Source organism: Lineus longissimus, chromosome 2, assembly GCF_910592395.1.
Source record: "Lineus longissimus chromosome 2, tnLinLong1.2, whole genome shotgun sequence".
Classification (NCBI taxonomy): domain Eukaryota; kingdom Metazoa; phylum Nemertea; class Pilidiophora; order Heteronemertea; family Lineidae; genus Lineus; species Lineus longissimus.
In genome coordinates, this window is record NC_088309.1 from 5,494,605 (window position 1) to 5,521,555 (window position 26,951).

Sequence of the window (26,951 nt, forward strand, 5' to 3'; positions counted from 1 at the left end):
GTCGATTACATGTATATATATGTGCATTTTACTACATGTAACCCAAAATCATAAAAAAGGGACTTGGACCATCTTCTTCCTATACAACCATGTAGCGTCTTTCGTAAGTTGCTTTTGGAGGCTGACCGGTATAAGTTTTGGTTATAGTGCAACTGTTTTAGTTGTTATTTTCTGACCAGCAGATAACCGTAGTTGGTAATCTCTCGCCCCTATGTGGTTAATAAGCTCACTCAAAGCCCCCTCCAGCGACACAACACATTCAATAGTTTCCAGTAAATAAGATTCAGAATATAATAGAAAATAATGAATCCAATTTAGAAATATCATCCCTTAAATGTCGAAATCTGCAAAATGATATGAATATGTGCATACTACATGTACACCTTCTTCTTGCAAGTAATGTCGGGATAATCATTCAAGGAGCGAGTCCTAATCATTTTCGTCTCCACGGCGGTGGCCACTTCATAAGAAAAGAACGGTTTACTACATGTATGAACGGAAAATTTAAAGAACTTCAGGACCTGTGATGAAAAGCTTCTGTAGTGACTAGGGCATTTTTTACATGTACCAGGAATGGACGTTTAGCTCATCAACGTGTGGTACGGAACATTTTGAGAACCAGTTTAGGACCAGTGATTTGCCGACAGCTGTTGAATTCAAGTATCCGAGTTATTTCTCCAGGAAACAGGATCTGACTAAAGCGCTAGGCGAATCGGTTCCTATAACGCAGGATGCTGCAGTCGCTGCTCCTCGTACTGCTTCTTTGCTGGCCAGCAGTGAAGGGAGCGACACGAAGGCCCGGTAAGCAATAAATCATCAGCACAAACACGTTTTTGACTCTAAAACATTCTGTTAAAAAACAAATGGTTTGATGAATTTCATATTCAAATTGAATAGTATCGTAGATGGGGCACGGTTGTGAGAGATCATCAACAAAGACATTTACGATGAGTATACAATTAAAACTTTACTGTACCGATACCTTCTGATGTAGCTTATATCATTTTTAGTTCTGAGATAATTGGCACCCTAATAGATTCGCGGCTCAGCTTTCGTAAATATGGTCAATGACCACCTCAATGGACAACTTGATTTGGCTATTCACGCATTGCTTTCCTGGCAAATACAAACCATGCCGCCCGCTCTGCCTCTTGCCGTTGTATTATAACATGTTCTTTATACTTACAGACAACAATGCCCTTAGAGCCAATAAATATATCCCGATGACTTTAAGACAACATTATCCTTTTAAAGCCAACATATCGCGATTACTATCTTTCTGACTTTCAGATAACATTGCCCTTTACAAGCCAACATTTCCCAATTCCTATAACAATATCAACGTGAATGAAGGGAGGCGATACGCCATATACAGCCCGTACTTCAAGACAAACTTTGGGGTCAGCATACCACAGGTTATATGGTTTTACATCGACCTGCTGGAGGTGTTTGAGATCGACCACGTCATCGTAACCTCCACGGAAAACAGTAAGCAGTAAATATGTTTAAAAATAACTGCTCAGATGTTTAGCGCTGTATTATAATCGGTTGTAACATAACGTGATATTCATGTACATGTATCTGAGCAAAATATCTGAGCCAAATTTTAATTCTAATGCTTTAAAAAGCATTAGAATCCAGAAGAACGAAAAAACCCTGATAATAGTAGCACACATGAGCCACAGTCATCTAGAGGCTCGGACTCTCTGCAAGCGGTCACATATGGTCTCGTGTTCGAAACCCACAGTTGCCGTGGGATCCGGGGAACAAGGTCTCTTTTTCCAACTCGCTTTAGTCTCCCCAGGTTTTTAAAAAGGCATCACTCAATTTCGTGATGATGAAAACATCGTATAGCAAGCAAGCCATACAATATAGTATAGCAACTACTCGTAGTAATTTTCATTAATTAATAATTGTAAATCAGCTACATGAAATGGGCTTGCATTAAAGTTGTAAGTAATATGATAGCGGACCAAGGTCCGATTTTTAGTTTTAGTTAATATTCCTGTTATTGAACCTTCTAATTCCTTTCAGGCTATGGCAAAGATGCAAATAGGGACTTCTCAATCTGGTGCGCCAAAACCTTCACCGACAAGAACGACATTTGGAAGAATCCGATGACACTATGCGCCTCTGAAGGCAGCGTCCCTCTCGTCCAACGAGAGGTGAAAACGTACACATGCAAAAACCTGTGTCCTGGACGATATCTGGTTTTTACCAAGTTGAGGAATGTCAAACCGCTCGTCTTTAATGAAGTTGAAGCTTATGAAAAGGGAACTATAAGTAAGTCTTGATCCAGTTGCCTGTAAACTGCATACTTGTGTAGTATAAGTTATAATGGACACAAGCTTAGCCCAGTCGATATCTTATTTGCGGGTCATCTTTTTGTTACAGAAAACCGGGCAATGTACCGCTTGACGCAGCAAGGCACCAATTACGGAGATTATGCTTATTCAAGTCGAGGAGTTGACGGTCTACATGGCTGTGAATGGAGCACTAACTCTTGCGTTCACTCAAATAGTAACGTCATGAAGACATTTGACTACTTCGCCATTGACCTTGGAAGGACCTACAGGATCTTTAAGATGGCAATTTCCAACAGACTCGAAACATGTTGCAGTAAGTTAGTGTTGTTTTAATGACGATTCCTGTTCTGAAGACCTATAATAACTAGAGCACTTTCCCACTGCGGCAGCCGACGCAGGAAACTACGCTTTGCCACAGCGGGTATTTAGTAATTTAAGTAACCTGCTGGTGTGTTTGTTGGAAAGATCGAGGAACTATCATTCAATAGACCAACCTAAAATTTTTATCGCCAAATAACCGCTGGTCCTTGGTTGTGTAGTTTTCCCGAATCACGGCGACTACAGCGGGAAAATATCCTTTGGAATCAGGCCTTTTGAAGCAGAAAGAAGATAAAAACGACCTTCCATATAGCACATCTACTTGAAACACATAAAAATATTTCCAGCGGATGTGAGAAGTCGAAAAGTATATAGTTTATAGTGTTTTATGAGCCATCTCTTTTACAGTTGACAGGGTCAATACCAACCCATTCGAGATCCGTGTCGCTGAGGAAACGTATGCTCAGGCCTTGAATGATAATGGTTACAAGCTCTGCTACCGGAGAGCCAAGACTCAATTCATCTGGGAGGCAGAGTTTGAGTTCGCTTGTGTAAAAAAGACAGTGGGACGAATCGCCATGTTCTACATCAAGGGCGAATACGCTTTGGCGTGGTCATATAACTTCTGTGAGGTTGAGGTGTTGGCTGAAATTGAAGAAGGTGAGTAAACAGTACCATAACTATGTATGTTGTAAACTGTTAACTTTTAAAGTGATACATGTACCTGTTATACAGATTTAACCTCACCAGGTTAAAGCTTCGCCTTTACATTGTCAGAGAATATTGCATACATGAAGCCAACAATGAAGATAGACGAGATAGGCACAACGAGCCAGGCTTCGAGAGCAGCAGTGGATGGTGTCATGAATACCGTCTTCGCACTTGGTTCATGCATCGCCACGCCGGGGACTAGCAAGACAGAATGGTGGTCGGTGGACTTGATGAACACGTACATCGTGCGAAAAATTCTCATCTTTTCACGAGTTGAGTCTGCCGAAGGTAAGAGTATACCTGTATTAATTGTCGTTTTTGCAGGGAGCACCTATACGTTACCCGTCCATCCTGATATGCATCAATAAGGACAGCAGATGATTAGAGGTCCAATCAAATGGACTGTAAAGGAGACCTGGACATGCATCATCTGACACCATAGCTCCGATTAGCGGCTGCATCGGGGTACTGATACAACCTGACTAATTACAATGTATTGTGATAGATTATTGTGATTATCTCTGGTGTGATCAATCATGTGACTTATTGAGACTGATGCTAACAATATTTTACAGATTTAAAATTAACCAAGTGTTATTGCTAGTTATTAGGAGAAAACCATTCCTCGTGCTCAGTAAGCAGCACACGACATGTATGGAGAAGGAGGAGGTGCATGGTCCGGAAATCTCGCTTCCTACGCACTAAAAATCCCCGGCAAAATACTCATACACCATCATACTCATAAATGTTTGTACATTTCTCATTACCATCCTTCAGGCGTCTGCATCAATAACCTCGGGGTGGCCAATGACATTAAGTCCATCCCAGACAGCGCTATTACCTCATCCGATTTCTATTCCTACTACTATTACAAGTACTACGCGAAGAGTGTCCGCTTGAGTTCCTTTACCAAGAGGGGGCAAGATTCGTGGTGTTCAAAGTACCCCAGCCGGAAATCCTGGTTGCAGATTGACCTTGGAAAACTGGCAACTGTAACTGGGTTTACGTTTCAGGGTACGTACAGGGCCGACAAGATTCTTTAGACAAGATCCTTTAGACACGAGGAGTTGTCTTTATAATTGCGTTGTATGATGTTTAAGAAAAGCAACTGTGCGGAATCTTAAAAAGACATTGCCAGTGCATCTAATAACACAAGTGTCACTACCATCACAAGCTGTACATGCCATCATAACAACTGTTATTTTGCGACAGCTGTAAATAGATAACATCATCACTCCGCCAACCGACTATTAAATAGTAAGATCTATTGTTTAGCAATGACCCCTTTACATGTGGGGACTCTCTGGGGTAAACTCAAACTAGAGACATTTGCACCATCCCGGGTCACTTTAAAATAACTCACACGAAATAATTGAGGGCAAATACAAATAAGTGCATGTACTGTGATAAAGAGAAACGACAGTATTGTTACTGTCTTTTTTCAGGTGCCTATTATTACTACTATACCAGCTCGTTTACAATTGCATATAGCACCAGTGCCAGTGGCGCGCTGACAGGTTATAAGGACGCCGCAGGATCTATGGTGAGACAGTTTTTTCTCGTTCGAAAATACTAGCATCAGCAATTGATAATAGTTTGCATTCGACCAGGCACTAAGAAATCGGAGATCCGAATTGATCTTTAAAATGCGATCCTATGTAATAGAACATATTACTGAACTTTACAAACTCAAGTACACACCGATTTCGGACTGTTCCAGTTCCCATGATTGCTAATTGAAATTGCCAAGAAGTAAAAAAGGGAATCGTCCTTTATTTGCTCCCGCACTCCTCGAATATCTACGTTATTATTAGTTACATTCATTGGTATTCGAATTCTCAGTTTTTCTTCTAGATTATTTTGCCTGGTGTTGATTATTACTACAGTAGAGTGAGGATGACTTGGCTCGCAAAAGAGATTGTGGCTCGTCGAATCCGTTTCTATCCTTATACTTGGAAGACTAAATCATGCTTTAGAGTCGAGATACATGGATGCTATGACGCTGGTAAGGATGTGCAATAGGCTTTCATTGAAGAAGAAGTCTTAAGTATGCTACGTGTATGGATAACTTGATACCGATTAGCATATGAGCAGGTTTTCACCTTCTCCTTCAGTCAATTTTATTTAATATAATTATAGAGGGATGGTACTTATATTTTGTGAGGCCAAAGTTACTGCTAAAGCCGATTCGCCCTTTCAAGGAGTCTTTTGTCACATACTCATTCGTACCGAATTCGAAACCAACTTCACAACATAGTTATAAAATCATTGGCATGATTAAATTTTGATTAACATGAACCATATTCGTCAACATCACATGCGATTTGAACCTAATCAATTTATCAAGAAGCCTGGGTCCCACAGATTCCATCGCCGATATCCGAAACTTTGCACTACCATCAATTTCAGTTCAGGTTCTTTTCAATAGGCGCACCTCAGGAACTGCAAGTAAAAATACACAGGCACTGTCCACAGGTCAAGGTCTACTGTTGGCTCTGATATACCCAGGACGAAAAACTATCTTTTTTCAGAAAACGAGCTTCAAAACTTCAAGGTAAAAGTTGCCAAATCATTCGACCCGACAAACTACGCCAAGAATACCTTCTCGACCTGCCACACGCAGAAGGAACCGATGGTGAAAGGCCACCACAGGTTTATTCATTGCAAGCCTGCCGCCAGGGGGCGCTATGTGGTGATAGAAAAGGATCCCGCCCTGAATGCCCCACTGAAGTTTTGCGAATTGGAAGTTTACGGCCAGGAGTATGATGGTAAGAATGATTTCTAAAGATTGCCAGTAAGATACGGATTTAACTTGAGCGGGGATAACACACAGCTCCAGGCTAGAAAATACGCTTTATCTTTCATTTAGGAACATATTTTCTGATTGCAGGCATATGCCAGGGAAGATTCTGCGGGCATCTGCACAGAGAAAATATCGTGCGGTCGATTGTTGCATGTCTAGTGGATATCACAGAATGATTCCATTATGTGATGTCCATTTACCAAGGTGTCAATGAGCATCAAGAGGTTTTCTACGCTAGTGGAAGGAGGATAGCAACAACACTTGTAAAATAACATTTGGTTTAAGCAGAACAACTGTAGAAGTCCTGTTAAATCACAGCAGAGAATAAAAGTTAGTGCTACTTAATACAGCAAATTCGTCTATATAATAGAGACATCGGTACTTGCTAAAACCTGTATGGGACCGTTATGATAGGATCAATGGCAGAACTTTGATGCTCTTACCTTTTTTCCCATTAAGGTAACCTTGCCAGTCAAATGGTAGTCAAACAGAGCTCTACTAATGGAACCAACGTAGCATCACGAGCTGTGGACGGCAACCGGGACTCGGTGATGGGCCGCGGTTCGTGTTCGGAGACCAAGACGTCGACCACTCAAAACTGGTGGAGTGTTGACCTAGGCCAGAGGGAAGAAATTGGAACAGTCATTATCACATCAGGCACAGGCAGCTGTGGTGGGTAGACTGCCTCAGTTTTCTTTTTTTCTTCACTTAACCGTGTTGGACGGGCGAAATCCTTGCTCCAGGCACTTCGGTTTCACTGACTGTTTGGGGGATGGGGAATGTTTGAATTCGGCAAAAATCGTAGGGTAGTCAAACCCCAACATCGTGGTCAGGAATCCGGCGATCCAACCAGTTGACTTTCACTTCCCTGTGATGAGGTAATTTTGCCAAAGGCATGTTTGACACTATCAGCATGGCTACAATTCTTTCATTGCAGAAAAGACGATGAGAAATATTTCCATCCTGACAACCGAGAAATTCGATTCGACGAATTTTGAAAAGAATGTCTTCAAAACCTGTCATCACTTCAAGGGTATTTTCCAGGAGGGCGAAATAAAGACCTTCCAGTGTGCTAAGGGCACTCGGGGTCGATACCTAGCCCTGTCCACACCCGGTGCCTACCCTCTCTCGCTGTGTGAGGTCGAGGTCTACCCAGATAATGCAGTCAGTAAGTAATATTTCATCTTTGGTGCTTTTTCAGCTTTTGGTATAATGGAATTTTTTTCTCCAAAATCATTGCTGCAGATGTGTATTTAGTTACAATTGTTGTCCGTGGTAAATGTATTATTTTAACAGCGTTCCATCGTGTTCATATTACAGCTGAATGGAGGTTTCTAGTGATTTGTTTTTCATAGAGATAATAATGTCGTAATTGACTTTCAGCTCTCTTCTCAATATTTTTCAAACTGCTTGATATTTGAAACAGTTTGTGCCGCTTCCAGAGCTTAGCTACATGTAGGTACATTTAGACACAACAACAACTTGCCCGCATGACCCCATGCGATATATATCGTAAACGTGGCTTTCGGATGTATGTGTCTTACTTTCAGGGACTAACATTGCCCAAGACAAACCAGCCGCGCAGAACTCCGATGCTGCCGGATATTCCGGTTCCGCCCGCCTCGCTGTGGATGGATTCCGCTACACTGACCCTGCCAGGAATTCCATGTCCTTGACCCCTAGTGGGTCTCTGACCTGGTGGAGCGTGGACCTACTAGATACTTATCACGTCAGGAGGATGGTTGTTGTTAACAGGGATGACGAAAGAGGTATTGGTATTGGATAAAAAACAAACAAGGGTTGCATGAAATTATCTTCTTTTGTTTTCGGAATGAACACTCGTAATCGAAACATCACTTGACACAATGCATGTGGTGTAACCATATCCTTACATAAATAATCTTGTTGATGAAACTTCGATACTTTGAATGATATTTCAGCCACCATTATAGCACTGTTGTTTCATTTGTCCATATGACGCCCTGCACCTAATCATGGCCATGCTGTACCACGCATGATATAAAGTGTATTCTTAATGACCGATTATACCAGATTCGAAGTCTAGAATTCTTGTACAAGGGAAGTGGCGAAAGAATTCGGTGCCAGCATCCAAACCATTTACCAGCCAGTAAAGATAGAATTAGAACATGGTACTAGTTTATTCTGGAGTGTTTGAAATCTCCATTTGTATTTCTGCCCTTCAAAACTCAACGCTACAGAACAGCCGCCGTCTCCATATTCCAGCTGAATGGCTCGCTGACTTCCAGGCTCTTGTCTCCACTGCCTTTTCACCTCACTCCATCAACGCAGTGCCTTACGAAATCTGTATCAACGGAGACGAGAAGATGGGGCCAGGAGAAATCCGCTCCCAGGTCTGTCCCAAGAAGGCGGAGGGGCGATACGTCTTCGTCAGGAAAAATAACGGGTTTCCACTATCTCTCTGCGAGGTGGAGGTCTACGCTACGCAACCACGAAGTAAGATTGTTTTTTTGGCTCACGACCAAGATGTTAAAAACGTTTCGTCACAAACTACATTTTTGTGTAACTGTGTTTGTTGACATCATCTTTGATCGTCTTCATATAGTTTCTTGTGAATAGTATCTTAATAATATCTCCAGGGAATAGACATAAAGCTAATCACTTCAATAACTTTTGGTCAGTCGCCTTAATGTGTCCACGATTTTCTTCTTCCAGAAAACCTTGCTCATGGCAAGAGTGCATTCATGAACACCGACATTCTGACGAGCTTCAGCAGCAGCGCCCCTCGTGCCACAGACGGAGTCTACAACAATGACTTCAAGTTCGGCTCCTGTTCTTCAACAGCGGGGACACAAGAGAGGGAATGGTGGGCTGCAAATCTGATAGACGACTATGTGGTTGAGAGTGTCTTTATTACAAACAGAGGAGACTGTTGCGGTGTGCATTATTCTGTTTATTAACTCTTGTCATCACAGTGGTTAGTTAGAACCGTTTTGCGCAGTGTTCTCATCCTTTTTCATAAACCATTCCACCAAGAGTCTGTGTTACATATTTCATCCTTTGATCAACAAAATGCCATTATTTGGTGATTTCCTGTGTGTTGTCTAAGTCATAAAATGTAACTAAACATTTTCTTTCATGCAGCATTTCGTCTGAGGAAGTTCTACGTATCTTTGATGGACCAGTTCAATGCTTTCGACTTTGACAGTAACTATTTCCGCCTTTGTAACGACCAGAGGAAGACAGCAGGTGGTTTAGACATCCAGGAGTTGCGGTGTCCTCCCGCAGCTAGTGGCAGACATGTCCTTGTCATTAAGGAGGGCGCCAAGAATGAACCATTGGTGCTTTGTGAGGTGGAGGTGTATGGCAAACCGGTCTCCAAGCAGACTTCTCTCGAGCAGCAGAAAATCGGTAAGTATACTTTGCGTTGAAGATGTGTTCATGTGGGAAGAAGATGCGTGGAAATGATGAACCTGCATGAATTAGCATGAATTAGCATCTGGGGAAAATATGGTCATCTTTCCGCAGGGTGACCCAAGAGAAGATTTAGTCTGTTTAACCTTCCTCTGAGCAATGTGTCCTAAGACCACTGACATTCCCAACTTTGCATTTTACGCTAGGAAAACGTTGATCAAAGAGAGGATAGTGTGTGTAATACCTTCCACATGTTTATCAAGAAAAAACCTGAAGTTTTCCAATCTGAATCGTTTTAGATGGCACGTACTTCGGACCAACGTTACAATCACTGGCGTACTACTCGGCAGTTAGTACATCGGGGATGGCGGCCGATGGGAAAAGGGAAATCAAGCCAGACTCTGCCTGTAGCAAGACCGAAGGAAATGGGAAAACTGAATGGTGGAACATCGACCTTAACGCAGTCTACAAACTGAGCCGAGTCGATGTATATACTGCTGCCAATGCAAGTGGTAGGTTGCACCCCCCCCCCGCCCAAGTTCATTTGACAGTTCAACCAAGCAACTGTCTCTTCTATAACTTCTAATGGGAGCCCAGCCGGAAATCAGGCAACTTACCCCATCGAGTCAAATCCTTCCCTGAATAAGCTATCTTTTGAAGTCGTATAGGGGACATTGTGATCACAGAGCTTTGCGTGTCAAGAAAGTGTTTCGTAGCACATGCCTAAAATTTTAAGTAATCCGCTTGAGATACAAATTTAGAGATAAAGTCAGAAACTGTCAACATCCAATCACGCGAATACTCTATTCAGAGAAACTTTAAAACGAAACTTACCTATTCCTTTCAGCTACAAAGATGCAGAACATGACAGTGGTGGTCTCGAATGACTTCTACCCGGAGGATCTCAACTCCATCGCCGACCAGGCCCACATGACCACGGCAGCTCCAACGTCATCCACTTCTACAGATGCTTCGACGACAACTGCAGCAACGACTACTGCAGCCACAACTGCTGCTACAACTACGACAGCAACCACAGGATCTACGGTTAGCACCACGGCAGGTACAACGACCACGCAAAGCACAACGACGCAACGACAACCTGTGGCTTTCACCGTTTGTAACACGTTCTACGGCACCATCATCCCGGGCCAGGTCATCCCGTTTGAATGTCCAAAGGGTCTTGTGGGGCGCTACGTAACTATCCTCAAAACGCCTGCTATCAATGATCCGCTCACTTTGTGTGAAGTCGAAATGTTTGGTGTCATCAACAGGCACGTAAACTCGCCAACGCCTTAGAAATAGACATGCGGTCATGCGGGTGTAAAATACGCATCTTCGGAATGCATCAGCACGTGTGTAAAAACGAGCACCTTGTTCAATAGCGTATTGCTCACCATCCTTGTTTTATTACCTGTTGTCAAAGATCGAAATCTCCTGGCGCTCGTGATGTGCCCTAATTATTATCATCACAGGAGAAAATATGCGATACCCTAGAATGAACTGGACTGAGAACATAAACCCATTGCTTAATTGTCTAGTTTGATTTAGTACACCACGGAAGCAGATTAGATGTATGCTTAATAATCAAATGACCAACAGTCGTAGCATCTAGAATTAACATAGACTTGCCTTTATTGTTCTTGATCTTCATTCTGATGTCCAACACCTTACTCTTGAATACCACATTGTGAGACTATCACTTCAGCTTGAACTAGAGAGTAACTACGTGTAGAGTACAGTGCCAATCTGATAGGATGGCTCCAAGTCGAGGATGCGATGTTGACCCACAGCCCAGATGAATAAATTGACAACGCACAACTAAGAAAGACAGTTTATTAAAAACGTCAATGTTTCAAATTAACAAAGAGTAAGATGATTGAGGAAAGGTGGAGATCTTACATTTTAAACAATTAAATTCCAATCCTGACAAATTATGCGTTTATGTAAATATATGGCCACCCAAGCAAGTTTACATTAAATATGGTCAGATAAGCGTACAACAAGCCCAAGTTCACTTAACACACCAGCCAAATTAGCTCATTGCGGCAATAACGTTTTACGTACAAAACTGCACTCAACTTGAGACATAGGCCTACTGATGAAGATAGACAGCGCCACCTGGCAGAGAGATAAGAAAACGTAATCATTCTCATCCCAGGAGTTGGATCATTTTGCGTAGCAAACTCAAATCCACCGAATTTCTCTATGATCTATTCGATCTTATGCAATGCTGCGCTCACGAACTTTGACCAGAAGAAGTTGATCCCCTTCCCAGCTCCTCCAAGCTACAAGTTGTTATTTTATAGGCATATTTCGCAACCCGTATACGAACGACGCACTATGAACTACGGAGGTCTGTCGTGTGATCAAGTCATGTGCTAATTCATTTTCGCGACGCGCATAAATCATATTTCATATACCTGCACGTAGCTTTTAAGGAAAATCGTCCATGAAATACATATTTCGTACCTCGTCGTATGGCTTGCAGAACCAGCCCAACATATCTATTGTTTCTATAAGCTTTGTCAATTAATGACGTCATCATAACTGCACGACCAGGTGTCGCTGTCAACTAATGTGTATATAATTGAACATAATCTAATCCTGCAATTAAGTTACAAGTGTCAAGTTGACAACGTGTCAAACCGATACAACCGTAAATATAAAATAGCATAAGATTGACTGACAGAAGGGTGTGCGCATTGGTTTTTAGTTGAAGGTACGACTTCAAATAAAAGGCCTATCGTTGGCATGATTCACATAACGACACCTAGCCTCGTTCATCCAACCGTAGATGCGTATAAACTCTAGTCTAGCGTGCTAGTCTTTTGTACATATCGCCAGCTGGATGAAAGTGGCTACACGACAGCAATGATGAATCAGCAATGACGGGCTAGTTGCTCGTATTTTGTTTTCAAAGTATGTCCACGCAGCCATTTTGTATAATGTGCATATATAATTATCTACAGCTTTATTTAACCTGAACGGACCTATGCAGCGCACATGGCCGAACGACTATTTGGATCGTTATGCCGTAACTAGATTACTTTTGAGTGTCATTCATATCTTTCCAGAGAAGACTAGAGAAAGATGCTGACCCTCCTCCCACTTAAGGAACCAATGTGAATCTTGTAACAACGTGGAACCATTCTCATAATTATTTACACCCACAAAGCTATAGAACCAACAGCAATCTCGCTATAACGTTACTGTTTTAACGTCTGATGCCATTCGATACTGATTCAACAGGCCTCAGTGCTTTGAAAACCATTCTCGCGAGTGGTCATGTTTTTTTCATCTTGAAAGCTGCTCAAATCTGCCCCTCTAACAGCACCAAATTTATGGAGTAGGTTGCATGTAGTCAAAGGGCGTAACAGCATATGAACACGCAAAATGTACTAAGATTATTTGAACCCATGCACTGTACACAATTGTGTACATCTGCATCAATTTACCAAGCTCTGTTGTAAACAAAGATTGGGCCGTTAGTGAATTCCGTGAGATGTAATTCTAGCTTACTTGTTTGCTTTCTCTGTATCAGTATAGAAGTGCACTAAGTGAACTTAATATCGACAAATGACTGGTGCGGACGAAATACATTGCATCTTATGTCTTACTCAAGAAGCAGATTCCTAAATACTTAAATCGTCATGAAATAAAGTCATAAACAAATTAATATCAAATTGACTGAGAATGTTACACCAAGGTGCGTCATGTGAACAACTGTACATCATCACATACTGATAACCATGGTCATATACCACTAAATGATAAATGCTGCATATTATATACGTATATTCATTCATTCGAAGATATATTGCAAAGATATTTTGGACAGACAGAGAAGTTCTTTACAACTACATGTAGAGTGTAATAAATCAATCCGTCATTTCGCTAGGAATCGGCTAACGCAAAATTGAAACGCACTTACCGGTACTGTTACGAATGTAGCTATAAATTACGGTTGTTTCGCCTCCAGTCACAGGCCACGGCCGCTCAACAGAGTATCGCTGCCTGTAGTACCTCATCGAGGATCTACCCACGGCGTACCGTCGCCTGTTTCTACGTAATACAGGCAGCGACAAGCCATAGGACAACTCTGATTGCGGCGATTTCAGAATTGCGATAGTGGATTCCTCTTGTTGTGATAGAAATCATCGGTGGAAATAACGGACGCACCGGCCGAGTAAACGCCAATTTAGGACATAAATTTTAAAAAATGGCGCTGTTTTCCAAAATTATGTACAGGAGATTCATGCAATCTTTATAAAATTTGATTTTGTCCCACGTTCAAGCTGCTTTTGACTCCTTCAAAAATATTCGAAATGGATCTAACCATATTGTGTACGTATGCATCGAATCTAAAAAAAACCCAAACATATTCGCATATTAGGGGAATTTGTTATTCATAAAATCAGATATGCCTAGTACGTGTACGTGCATTATATATGCATTGGAATTTTTTTTCGCAGCGCCATGTCCCATAGGACTAATGCCACAACTTGACGTGCGGGCAGTTACATGTACATGTATGTCCGATATTTCTGGCGATGTACAGTCTATTTATCCGAACCTTGTCCCGATAGGAGATTTCATCTCCCAATCAACCAAGCCCTTATAACGCACGCTTTGAGCAAATAGCCCAGGAAACTGTCTCTGGTGACATCAAGTATTCGTCAGTTCATAAAATGCATCACGCATGCAAGCTCTCCGCACGATCAGGCGTTTCGAAAAAATAGGCCCTGTCAGTGGCTTTCCGCGGCTACTGTTCCCCTTTATCAAGTTCAATTGAGGCAATTTTGAATTGGAGTGGAAGTGGTTAAACCAAGTATCGGGGCCAGGTTACAGGAAAAAGACTTTCGAATTTTGGATAATATGCGCGGATGCAATCATAATAGTTACCGTTGTTATCAAGTGGCATTCTAAGTAAAATGAAGTGCATGTTGTCTTTTCCATGCTGAGATTGGGGGCTGACTCATGGATTGTCCTCAACGCTAAAGGTACCATTAAGCAATGCCTCAAGTAATGCTTTAATAATGGTGCCTTTAGTGCTGAAATCAATCTGTGAGACGGGCCTCGGATGGAAAAGAGCCACCTGACCATAATACAACCAAACAATACAACCATCGAACCAAGTACAACAAAATAAGCCATTTAATAGCGTTATTTCACCAATGGCATCGTATTTTAGCAATAAAAGGTGGCCAAAATAAACACTTGAACAAGTATTGGATATCATTGCCGAGGCACACGTTCAAATTTTCTATCCAATATTCTGAACATGTCGGTGATAAAGGCCTTACACATGGGTCCGTACATTCACGCCATTGGCCCTGAATCAGCATTTTCAGAAAATTGGATGAATCAGCCGAGCGCGTGCGGGGGGCATTAATTAGCTGTGCTAATTTTTTTGAACTCTACCAAATATTCATCCCATGTATACATTCGAGTACAAAATGATCTTTAACATTGGGATTTTCTTGTTTATCACAATGAACCGACTGCACTATTGAACAAACGGACATTTTAACGCTGGCTTCGGTTACATCATCACTTAATATGCGACCACAATGTTTACAAGCACTGACTATCATCGATCACATTATGCAAGGGATATTTCAATTCACTGCGTCTACTCTCCAAATAACAACAAGAAAACTTAGTCAATTGACATATCCAGTGCATGGTTTAATACAACGATAATCAAGATTACTAGTGTATAATTTAATAGGAATTAGAAGAAGCTGGATTTGGGCAAGCCTATCTTCTCACAGATATCTTTTCCGTGTAAATAAATAAATTGATCTTTCTTCGTACCACCCAGCTTATAGAAGAAAGAGGTGAATTCGTCAAGGGTTTACAAAACCAATTAACTTTCGATTGGGTTAACCTTTATACGGCGCAAATGTCGCTATACATGTAACTCCAAAAATGCTGTCAGTTTAAGACCGGGTATCGCCAATCGATAAGCGAGCATCCGACAATCGATAACCCCTGTGCATTTCATTTCGACCAGATTGCTGTTGAGGCGAGTGGCAGGGTTGGCAATGATCCTACTACGGAATACGCGGAGACAAAACTGAGCATATAATCGGGTTATTCAACAAATTCTGCATCTCTCCGTGACATGGCCGGGGAAAAAGATGTAGGTTACCCTTGACAAAAACACCAAAGAACTGCATGTATCACCACATGATAAAGCCCTTTATCCAATTATAAAAGCTGTAGCAAAGCAGGTTAATAGTTCTCAGTTTAAGGTTTAAGTTACCAAGCATGATGAACTTGAATTTATTAATTCACTTACAAAAGAAATATCATAATATTGTTTATGTCGGTTTGTCGGCCTTAAACCGTTATTTACGTTGCCTATTCCAGAGTTAATTCAGTAGAAATGACAATACATTTTATATTCACCCAAATATTTCACCTAATAAAGTCATCACGAAGTTCATGAACATTATCACAATCCAATTTCGATTTCCGAAAAAAGAATTGAACAAGAAAATGCCACTACACTATTTTCAACTAAAATTAAAAAATAATAAATATTTACTCTCATGAGCGCTGCCCACCAAAATAACATCATTGTACTCTGTACGCTACTACCATGTTTACAATATCCTCATGACATCAGTAAACAACGGCTAAAACCAAACTATTCATGACTTCCCTTTCAAAATAAATAAACCCCAAATAAATAGCCAAAACAATAGAAAATATCAATTTAAAAAAATCGTTTGACAACCAAAAGTCTCTTCTTCAGCAGAACGAGTTACCAAATGGAGGTATCAAAAAACTTGCATCGCCATTTTCGGCATATCGTCGTTAATTTATATCTGCTCAAGTACACATGAACTTCAAAACTTGCAGACGGCGGTACTAGTGGTATCATGTGTTTTTTTTCTTTGTTTTAATGCCCCCGCGACAATGAATTGCAATACACCATTCACATAATGATATAGGAACTTGCGACATTCAAACGCTTTGCGAAATAAAATTCAAATTTAAAACAACCCAACAAGGAAACCCACAACCAAAACAACAATCCTATTCAACTAGAGGATGAATCTGCTTTTCACGAAAAATGTTCAACTCAAATAATATCAGTCACACCTGATGTTCTGTCGTGGTTTTGGAGTCAGATTATTCTGATACCACGCGGACTGATTAAATTGAGGTTTGTCAATAAGCTGGGACGAAAATGTCTTAAACAGGAGGATATATATAGTTTATAACTACAAGTGAATATGGTTATTATTGCAAGTAAGACTTTCATTCCCAAAATGACTTTCCTGATAACTTCACACATACAATATCTGCCACTCCTCGCTCGGCGTCATTTCCCTCTACTTCTATCCAAAATGTGATGACGATATCTACAGACCATAGTCATTTCAATTATAAAACTGGTGGTAATATTGAACATCCACTTGAAATGGTAATACAATATATACATAGAAAAGCAACTGCAAATATCTAGCGAAGTTCACATCTGCAGCCTGAGAATTTAGAAAGGCCAATGGCTGCAAACTGCAAATTTCATCGCAGCACCAAATTGTTTCAAATTGACTTGCAAATGTGGAAGATTGCAAACCGTTTCTTTTAGGGAAGGTTAAATCTATCTACCGTTCTATGATCTATCTAACTACACAATCTTGTTGATGGTACTGGTCTTTAGGTACTGATGTAGCCAATATGATTCGTCATTCTTCCCTGGCTGGCTCTAATTTCATTCTTGAAATGGGTCAAGATGGCCGGACCTCGTCAATGTCAATGTGCTAACACACATCTGACCTTTCATTTTCACGACCTCTTCTTTCACCGCCACTAGATTCTAGAGTTCTCCTGGTGATGTATTCTCAATCATACGACACCGCCTCGCTGCTTTCTCAATGAACTCAAGATGTCGATGTTGTTGTGCCTTCATACTACGTTGGCGTTGTCGTTAACCAAACATGGTAGGCGCCGAGAACAAAATGGCGCAGGTCGAGGTAATGGTGAAAGTTGAAAACATTATCAGGCAGAGCCTATCAATCACCATTGCTGCAAACTTCCAGTCTCCCTCCACTTCCTGATCATCCTCATCCTTCCGCATTTTGTTGGTGATGTATTTAAGTTCCTTGATAATAGAGTGCAGTTCACTTCTTGTGCTGCACATGTGCAAATTATCGTCAATTTTAACATTAAAACTATTTTGTGTATCTCTCCTGAAATCATCGTCGAGGTCCAAAACATTTGCTAAGAGGCTCTTTGACGAGCGCTCACGAAGTTCTAACTCCCTAAGTTTTGCATTTTGTACAAGTTTCTTTCTTGATAGCTCTTTACCTGGCCTTTTCATTCGTAAAATCCATGCTAACCACTCACATATACCCTTTTTGACCTGAAATAAATAAATGCCCTTTATGAAAACAGAAGGGAGGCATACCGTAAATGTTTTCATGACGCTCAGCCGGAGCTTGTTAATTGAGGCAGGGTGCAGTGACGCTTTCGGTCATGTGCAACTAGCCTCTTCGTTCTTGCAAGACAAGAAGAAGATTGAAAATTGCCTAGGTTCGACGACATACCAATAGGCCTTTATAGCAACATGTGAACACAGCTTCTAAGTTTATAAAAGAGATGGGGACACTGAACAGAGTCTATTGCAGATAAAATTTGAGGTGAACCAACTGTAGAGCCGTTCTGAGTTTAAGAACTGCTTTGATGTTCGGATATAGATCGTTATATTACACCATCTTTATTCAAATACTAGTAAGCACATAACAGTGCAACATTTCGATTTACCAAGTTGCATGGCTAAATCTCTTGTCCGCCACGAGTAGAAATCATCTGGTCTTGTGACGCAGGCATGGGCGCTTCAAAGATTGGGACCCCGAAGGGGACATCGCCCAGTGTTTTTACACTTCTTGGGAGTGGAGAGTTGGGTGTAATTTTCATTTCTGGAATGCTTACCCATTCTGGCATCTCGTGAGTGTCAGCACTTCTATGATGGTAATTGAGCACTAAGACTGTGAAGACTACTGACAATGAGCACATGATCATGATGCACGCAAAATACATCCCTGAAAAAGTGTAAAGCAAAGATTAAGTGTGCTGCATTCATCGCACAAGTACAGTGCCTTTCTTGAAAGAAATGATACAGATGTGCAAAACAAGAAGGTGCATAAGTAGTGCGCTGATCGGGGCCGTGTCATAATGTCACTTCAGCATCCAGATCCTCAGATTAAGAGCCAACAGAGTACACTTCGTGGAGACTTTTATCCTAAAGTATGCACCGTCAGCCACTTCATGACCATGACCTTCCGTTAATTGCTGCATACTGGCATACATGTTTATCTTCCTAAGACTTATGTACATTCTCTGCCAAGGACACTCATGGACGTGTATCGTTTTTAAAGTTATTTATTACACAATATTCCCTTTCCCTTGACAACCTTTGGCAATGTACCCAAACTGTCCACACACCCACCTCGCGTTTGTTTGTAACTGGCATATGTTTAAAACGTTCTGATTATCTTTGAAGGCAACTTTACAGAAATTATTTTACTTCGATATTAGTTGGGTAAGACTAACAGTACTTGTACATCGAGTAATAGCAGAATATTTATGCCATGGCTGTTCTCCATGCTAGTATTCTCCAAACAGACTCTCGTGAACACGTCCTTTACGTTTTTAGTTTCGTTTGCTGCGGTACTGACGACTGTGAAACTGGAAATGTCTGCATCCTCTGTGTATATTAAGGCTAAGGGATAATTCTAAACCCAGCGCAAAGAACGACGGCTCTTTCAGACTCGGCTAAAAGCATAAGCGACGTCATTTATTGATGGAAGTCGAGCAAAGGTATAAATCCTTTTAAACACAATTTTGAAACAGTTTTTCTATTTTCATCAAACATGCTTGAATATCGATAAACATTTGAAGTCACAAAAATTTCAAAACTGCTGTTTGAAAAAATATCTACTTTATAATTAATTTTCAGAAAGGATGCACGCATTGACTCCACAAATGCGCTACTTCTGTTATAGTGTGATATGTGTTTTATAACCACAGAGGGGCATTACATAATACTCATGCAACCTACGCTAACACCTCAAAGGGGCACATAGTGTAACCTTAACGACATTCACGTGACGGGTGTTCTTCCATTCCAAGGGACAATGATGCACTCTTGAGCCAAGCTTTGTCTATCATCCGAAACAACCGCAACTATCAATCAGTATAACAATACTGGTTTCACTGGTTTCACTGGTTTTTACTCTCGTCATTATAGAAAAGATCATTGCAGTTAAACTACAGGTACATTTTATAAGGTGTATAAAGAACATTTTATGAAGGCAGTAAAACATTTTGATAATGGATGATCAAATCATTTTAAGAACATGACTATTGTGTTAAATAGGTCAATTGATTATGGTTATAACAGACAAGAGGTTGTACGAAATTAGTAAGAATCTAATTGAAGAATGATAACCACACCACATTAAAACTGATTAGAAGATGTAGGGGAACTTTAAGATCGTAATGACATGGTACATGTAGCAAGAAGTAGATTCCCATGACTTAGAAGAAATTCCTAACGGGTAAAGATCCGATTTATCTACCAATGATACTCTTACATAAAACTTGCACTCAGTCGGTCAGTCAGTGTTTACTTATATGCAGAACCTGTGATATATATACATGTATAGTCGTTTACTTAGTTGTCACAATTCAAGCGGAATACAATAGCTCAATATCATACAATTCATCACCCAAATATGATGTGCAGCCTCAGATAATAATGTGAGTTCGATTTTGGAAAATCATAACAATATGTATCTTGGACGTTCTTGATTTCCCTGAATGAATTAAGCAACCTCATACGATATAATTTACATGATAGTTAACATAACAACTTAAAACTATCAGCAGGATCGCTTATTCAAAAGTACACACATCATTCTTCCCTTGAACATCTTTCTCGAACATTCGAACTGTTTTTTCTGGGAAGTTTTCTGGTATTTCTTAATTTTTTACGGTCACCAGTGCTTCAATGTTTATAAAGTTAGAAATATTTTCAAAATATCTGACCTGTATTACAGTTCAATGGACAGATTTCGACCATGCATTTACGATCTTTGGGTTGCCTGCTTGGTACTGGTGCACATAAGATAAGTGCAACTGAGATTAAAAATGGAAGTGAAAAAAGTTTTGGAATTACTTACCAACAAATGCCCCGCGGTTTTCACGGGCTATGTTATACATACTTACTCATCACATCTACTAATGTGCTCTCCAACAGTTACAGAATTATATTCAGTGTGTTAGGTCCATATTATCCCGGGAGGTGTCTCTGCATGGCCAGCCATTAGGAAGGTCACCAAAGGTCAGGCGGCCATGTTGTGCAAAATTGTCGTTACCAGTTACAAGTGGAGAGGGTATTAAAGGAGAGAGAGAAAGGGGGAGGGGTTGTTGAGGGTAAATTAAAGGAGGTTGGTTTTACTACGTGGTGCCAGCAATACCCCTGCCCCATCAAACTACGATCCCTAACTATCAATGTTCGCCATGAAAACAGTATAGTTAGTTGTTAAATGCATTGTTATTGTGTGACCAGCTTTGGATTAGTCGGCGATGCTTGACAATAGCGAAGATTTCACACAACCAGAGAGAGATAGTCACATGTGTTCTTTACATTGCCTAGAAGTTAGTTTGTTCTAGCACTTTGCCGTTTTGTTTGTAAAAAGCATAGATTGTTATTGACATTATTTGTTCATCAAAATGAGATTTGATCATCAAAATGGGGATTCAAATTACGTTTTGTTTTCTTTTGTATTCTTTCAAAGGGGCACGTTTCATAAGTCATAAGTCTGTAGAATTACAGAAATAAACATAAGATCCAAGAAAATCTTCAGTAAGAGTACAAGACACACTTGTACTAAATGTTTCTTCAATTTTGTGTTCATTTCACATTTTTGCTGATTTCGACTTAAAGAACGTGTCCCTGTGCTGAAAAACACAAAACAAGGCAAGTTTTGTTTTTGGTTTCCTTTTATCATCTGTTTAGTTTCCTCGTTTAGAATGTCACAAAAATCAGTGTTGTTCCTTTTGACAATCTAGGGTTGTTTTTTTCCATTTATTCTTATTTAACATGTTTAAGCTTCTAAGCAAAGCATTTTGTGTAATAGCAAAAGCACAGTTTACATCCTTTTTACGTTTACATGCAAATCTATGAGACAAATGCCATTACATATATTCGACATTGAGGTTAGGAACATCTATCACCACCATGCAAGTATTTTACCCACAGCGCCCAAAGATTGCAAAGTTAGTTTGCCGCGCCAGACTGCCATATGCATCTTTACTGCAAAAGACACATCGCACGTGCTAATTCAATAATATTTTCCGTGCACATTAACTTTATATATTGCTTTTTTCCGTGCAAACATCAGGTTTCCAACCAAATAAGATGGACTCCTGCTTTACAAATGTACGTGCATAACAAAAAAAATGCAAATTACATGCCATTTCGTTTCAGGCATACAAAATTCATACAATTTTAAGTGCTCTAAAAATGTTTTTTAAAAAACAGAAATATCTTGTCTTTCTAATTTCTAAAGAAATGTATGACGTAATCTGTAAAAGGCGATATCTGATGTGACTAAATGTTATGTACTAAGCAGTTATAAAGATCAATCGTCGATTTAAGTTCCATTGATTGCACATGTCTTGATTCATAACTTTTTATGGTAAATGTTTAGAGCATTCATAACCCTCTTTATGGTAAAGGTTTTTGAGCATTCCTTGCCTGATAAAATTCTCTCTACACTATAATTATCATAATCCCATAACATTTTTTATCCGTCAACTTCAAGTTATTGTGCAGATTGTTTACCAAGACTGCTTTCATGCAATTTAGTGACAATTTCCGTTACTTTCATTTGTCAATATTCAATAGTATTGTTGATAATTTGATGAGAAATTTTTAATTTGTCACATGTATCATATTATTAAGGTAACGTCGACTTGGTTACAGGTGTTTCTAGATATTTCGCCCATTAGGGCCATATTAACCATTATGTTGCTGAGTTGAAATTTTAAATGGAATTTCCACAAATGATTCACCTTGGTCAAGAGGCAGGATAAGCCCTAAAGAATGTTGTTCATGCTTCCAAGTAAAATTGTAATGCATGTACAAGATATAAAGGCATTTTGTCGATGGTGCATGACGACTTCATTTGAGACACATTTAAAACTAGGCTTTAACCCAAAACCGATGAACAAAATTTTTAAACTATTTCAATGGTTTGGAACTGTTTCAGTGAATTAAAGTTAATGGCATGTCTCATAGATATTTTGCAGTTCATTAATTATATTTTCTTCTTTATCTTAGAAACTGTTTGCAGTGCTTATTACTGATTGTGGGTAGTTTAGTTATAGACATTGCTCACAGATAAGCTTGGAAGCTATCCATGCTTCACAACATGTAGAAATCCGTTACATTTATGTAGCATTTAGTCACTTTTACAAACACAGTTTAACACGACCACTGATACCACTAAACATCACTTGAAGTTCAATAGCTTAGCACGTAACGATGTGCTAATGTAGACAGAATAAGGCCACAACCACCGTATGTAAGCTGATTACATGATTCCATATCCCAGGTTACCGACATGTCTACCTAAGCAAGGACAAAGCTCCACGCAACTGCTAGATCTGTCAGTCACCTCACAATATAAGAACAAGCCTGGCGCTGTATGGAGTGTAGATGGTGTAAGTTCTACTTGATGGAGCGCCAAACGGAATTATCTGCAACTACGCTAATCATACGTTTAAAATAATTACATCCAACCACTACAACACCGTGCTATTCCTGCATATTAAAGGAAAACTGCACAACTAAAAGTCTATGGAAATTTAGAGAGGTGTGCGTTGACAAGATAGACCAGGGGAATATGCTATCTAGTTAAAGTAATTTCATTCTTTCAACTCAAATCATATTTAAATTGGTGTTGCTCAAATTAAGGAAGCTGGTCGTATTTTTGCCACACGACAGTAGCATAATGCGATGATGATATAGCCAATTCATCCACGTGTACGTATCTAAGTAGAAGATTCCTTCAATTATTGGGTTCTGTATCTTAGGAAGAAAACCCTCACAATTATCTACAGTGTCTATCTTTAGTTTTACTGCCTTGGATAGGTATACACCCGGTGGCATATAGAATGATTCTACCTCATAATATACCTTACAATTATCTACACTGACACTTCTTTTAACTATAGGATCTCATTGCCTTGGATAGATGAACACCCTGTGGTATATCGAATTATACTATTGGGGATCCCCACATACTCTACTATTGCTTTTGCTTGTGCATTCAAATTTAAATCTCTGTAATAGTAATGGTAAGCTTAACTAACATTCGGGTCTCTCTGCTGACTCCCTTGAAGGCGTATGTATCATGTAACATCAATCTTTTCTTCATGATTGTGTTCGTCTGATACATAGGTTGTTACCGTTTCCGTTGTTATCCATTCTCAAAAGTGTGTCTGAGTTCAGATTTTTAATGGCTAGATAAATGTGTTTTTACAGAACTATCAACTGATTAATGTCGAATGTTTCAATCAGAAACATTATAATCTGGAGCGCTATGCTGGGATGGGACAGTTGGCGGTCTATTGGAAAGGATATACAGTAAAATTCATGTAACTGTTCAGTATATAACAATACCAGACAATAGGTGGATTGGATTACCCCAGTTGAATGCTGAATATTGAATTCTGCCATGCCAAGTCTCACCTAAAGTATCATGACACTATACATGTATATCTCCATACAAAGGCACCATGTAGCATGATTAGGTTCAAGGGTCGGGGGGAAGTTTGTGAATATCAATGATAGGTTGTCTTTAAAACATGTATATGACAGGGATATAAGGGGGATTTACCAATCATAACCTTTATTCCTCATCTAGGTTTTCTTGGACTTAAGAGTAGTTAAACCAGTAGCCAAAAATCAGACTTGGCCAAGTAATAAAATGCATTAGAGAATGATAGATCGAAACGCCTAATAATGAAGAGAAACTGGTGAATGAAAACGATTCAAAACAAGGGAATTGCAGAAAATAATTCCAAACTTGTAGGAAGAAACTCCAGCAACACTTTGTGTACTACCTTACATCTTTCATCTAAATCATTTCGAATGACGACTTTCATTTTTTGATAAACTTAGCTTTGCCACTTCAGAGTATTAAGTTGGTTTGATTTTTTTGCTGAATGGATCAAATGTCCATGCTGCAATACCAATTAAAAGACCATATCAATGGGAAAAATGTGACAGGAAAACTGTGCCGTTTGTCGAGATCGTTTTGTCATTTTTGACATATAATAATGTGACACTTTAAAAAATATTAGATATCCGAAGTCTAGGGAGTAATACCTTCTAACAAGAACTTAGTTCTATTTTGAAACATTGTGCAGGCATAATTTCCTTTAATAACAATAATATTTTTATCATTCGTGACATCAAAATGAAAGATGTAAGGTCAAACTGTAAGTGCTGCATTAAAATAAAAGCCCTACCTTCATGTTGTTTTGAAATGAATGATGTCAGATATAATACACGACACACAGAGATGCATCAACTACAAAGTGTTCTCACGTTGTTCTACTGCTAGGTGTACATTTACATTGGCATGTACATTATCTAGGTGTCCACATACTACAATTGCATGTACATTACTTCTATTTGTACATCCACATTGGCATTACGATCTCTATGTTTTCACTTCATACAACGTACAATACTTCTATGTACATTTACATAGGTAAAAACAGCCTTAGGTGTACATTTACGTTGCATGTATCGTTCATCTATTTTGTACGTTCACATATCATTTACAGTACCTCTAGGTGTACGTTACATTGACTCGACTTGAGAGTTCACCAGTTGTAGACAATATATCTGACATCATTCACATGCAGGTCCATGCGGTACGGCCAAGTATGAAACATGTAACAATAAGCAACGTGCAGCATGCAAAGGTTGACAAACTACAGCTTGACTAAGTTGTATAGGTACACACAACTTCGCTGAGACGTACACTTGTGCGTGGTGCAGCGAAGAGAAGCGCCTGTGAAGTAACGCAGATTGGTAGTAAGGATTCTCCATACCACGCCACAATGGAAAGGGGAAAATGTGGTAAAAAGAAAGAATAAAGGGAGGGTAGCAAGCATGATATGGATAACATTACCACCATTAAATAGTCTATTTTAAATCACTGGCGTGGGTCTCGCCACACCACGCGAGAGCGAGATTAGAATGTGTAGAGCTTTTGACATTCGGTACATTTCTGCAAGCATCTGGAATAGTTATAGCCATCTAACTATAAACAAGCAATATACACTGTCCAATTTACACAAATTCTCTATCACATCTGCAGCTGTTTTGATTCTAATCTATGCCTGTGCACCTTATACAACTCGTGTTAAAACACCAAGCATAACCCTTGTTCCCATGGCGGGATAGAATTCGACAATTTGATGGGGCAGCCTCACCTATCAGCGGAACTGCATCTGACGTAGGGGGCATTGTTTCTGCAACCAGCAGTAAAAACACTGTCAGGGACAACAAGATAGTAACGCCTGAAAAGGAGATCAGAATGCATGTCTTAATTATGTGAAGAAATACGGACAAAAGAAGGCTCCTTGGCGAACACCAGGAAATCCGCACAGGTTGGTAACCAAAGATGGAAATGAAGGCCAACTTCACCTCAGGATGCTTGAGGTACCTGAACACTAAATCGATGCGATCTTATACCTGGTTGAAGAGGTCTGGGGCCCACATTACACAATGGCATGCATTAATCCATTCAGTTCCTAAATATAATGTAGTCTCCAGGCCTCTTAAATCGGTGTTTAGAGCACATTTTAGAACAGGTCACTGAAACAAATTCAGTGAAATCGGTCTTTGTTTAGTTAGTCTTGCTGTTTGGATTTGAAGGAACGAACGATTTGGAACCATCTCAGGGGAAATATAGTTGAAAGAATGGGAACTTTTTCTGGCAGTTATCCGGGTCAGAGAGAACAATATATTGATACAACTCATCACCATACGCTAAACAGTGTGGACATACTCCAAACGATTGATGCTTTATTTAGACTTGATAATGAACATGTACTCTCTGTTACATCTTGATCAAAATTCAACAAGTTAATTTCGCATGGAGAAATTGCAAAACTCATTCAAACGCGATAGTCCATAATACTTGGCTAAATGTGTCTATCTAACGTTCAACTTGTACTAATCGTTTTCAATTACTTCAATTGGTAGAAGAAAGGTGGAAAAAAATGTCCAGGATAAGTTAGAAATAAATCAACCAACGTGCTAAAATATTGTGATGGACACACATTATCAGAGTTTGGTTGAAGATCATATA

General features: G+C 39.8%; 2 protein-coding genes across 7 annotated transcripts in view; one reads left to right on the top strand and one right to left on the bottom strand.

Moving 5' to 3' along the window:
* The first annotated feature begins 420 nt into the window (after positions 1–420).
* On the top strand, positions 421–11,253 carry LOC135503317 (uncharacterized). Its single transcript, XM_064796843.1, has 18 exons — positions 421–801; positions 1,291–1,488; positions 2,035–2,283; positions 2,395–2,619; positions 3,033–3,284; positions 3,402–3,623; positions 4,113–4,349; positions 4,781–4,878; positions 5,190–5,340; positions 5,867–6,103; positions 6,598–6,810; positions 7,076–7,306; positions 7,689–7,907; positions 8,383–8,613; positions 8,833–9,054; positions 9,262–9,528; positions 9,831–10,043; positions 10,379–11,253. The coding sequence occupies exons 1-18, from the start codon at positions 732–734 to the stop codon at positions 10,828–10,830; spliced, it is 3,987 nt and encodes a 1,328-aa protein (XP_064652913.1). The 5' UTR covers positions 421–731; the 3' UTR covers positions 10,831–11,253.
* Positions 11,254–11,353: 100 nt separating this feature from the next.
* The window catches only part of LOC135503322 (neuronal acetylcholine receptor subunit alpha-7-like), a 109,735-nt gene continuing 94,137 nt past the window's right edge, over positions 11,354–26,951 (bottom strand). For all 6 annotated transcript variants that reach the window (XM_064796856.1, XM_064796888.1, XM_064796866.1 and 3 more), the window contains 3 exons: positions 26,071–26,157; positions 18,484–18,593; positions 11,354–17,914 (listed from right to left, as the gene is read on the bottom strand). In XM_064796856.1, coding sequence (XP_064652926.1) covers positions 17,480–17,914; positions 18,484–18,593; positions 26,071–26,157 — 632 coding nt within the window. In that variant the 3' untranslated portion in view covers positions 11,354–17,479. The remainder of the gene's footprint in view (positions 17,915–18,483; positions 18,594–26,070; positions 26,158–26,951) is intronic.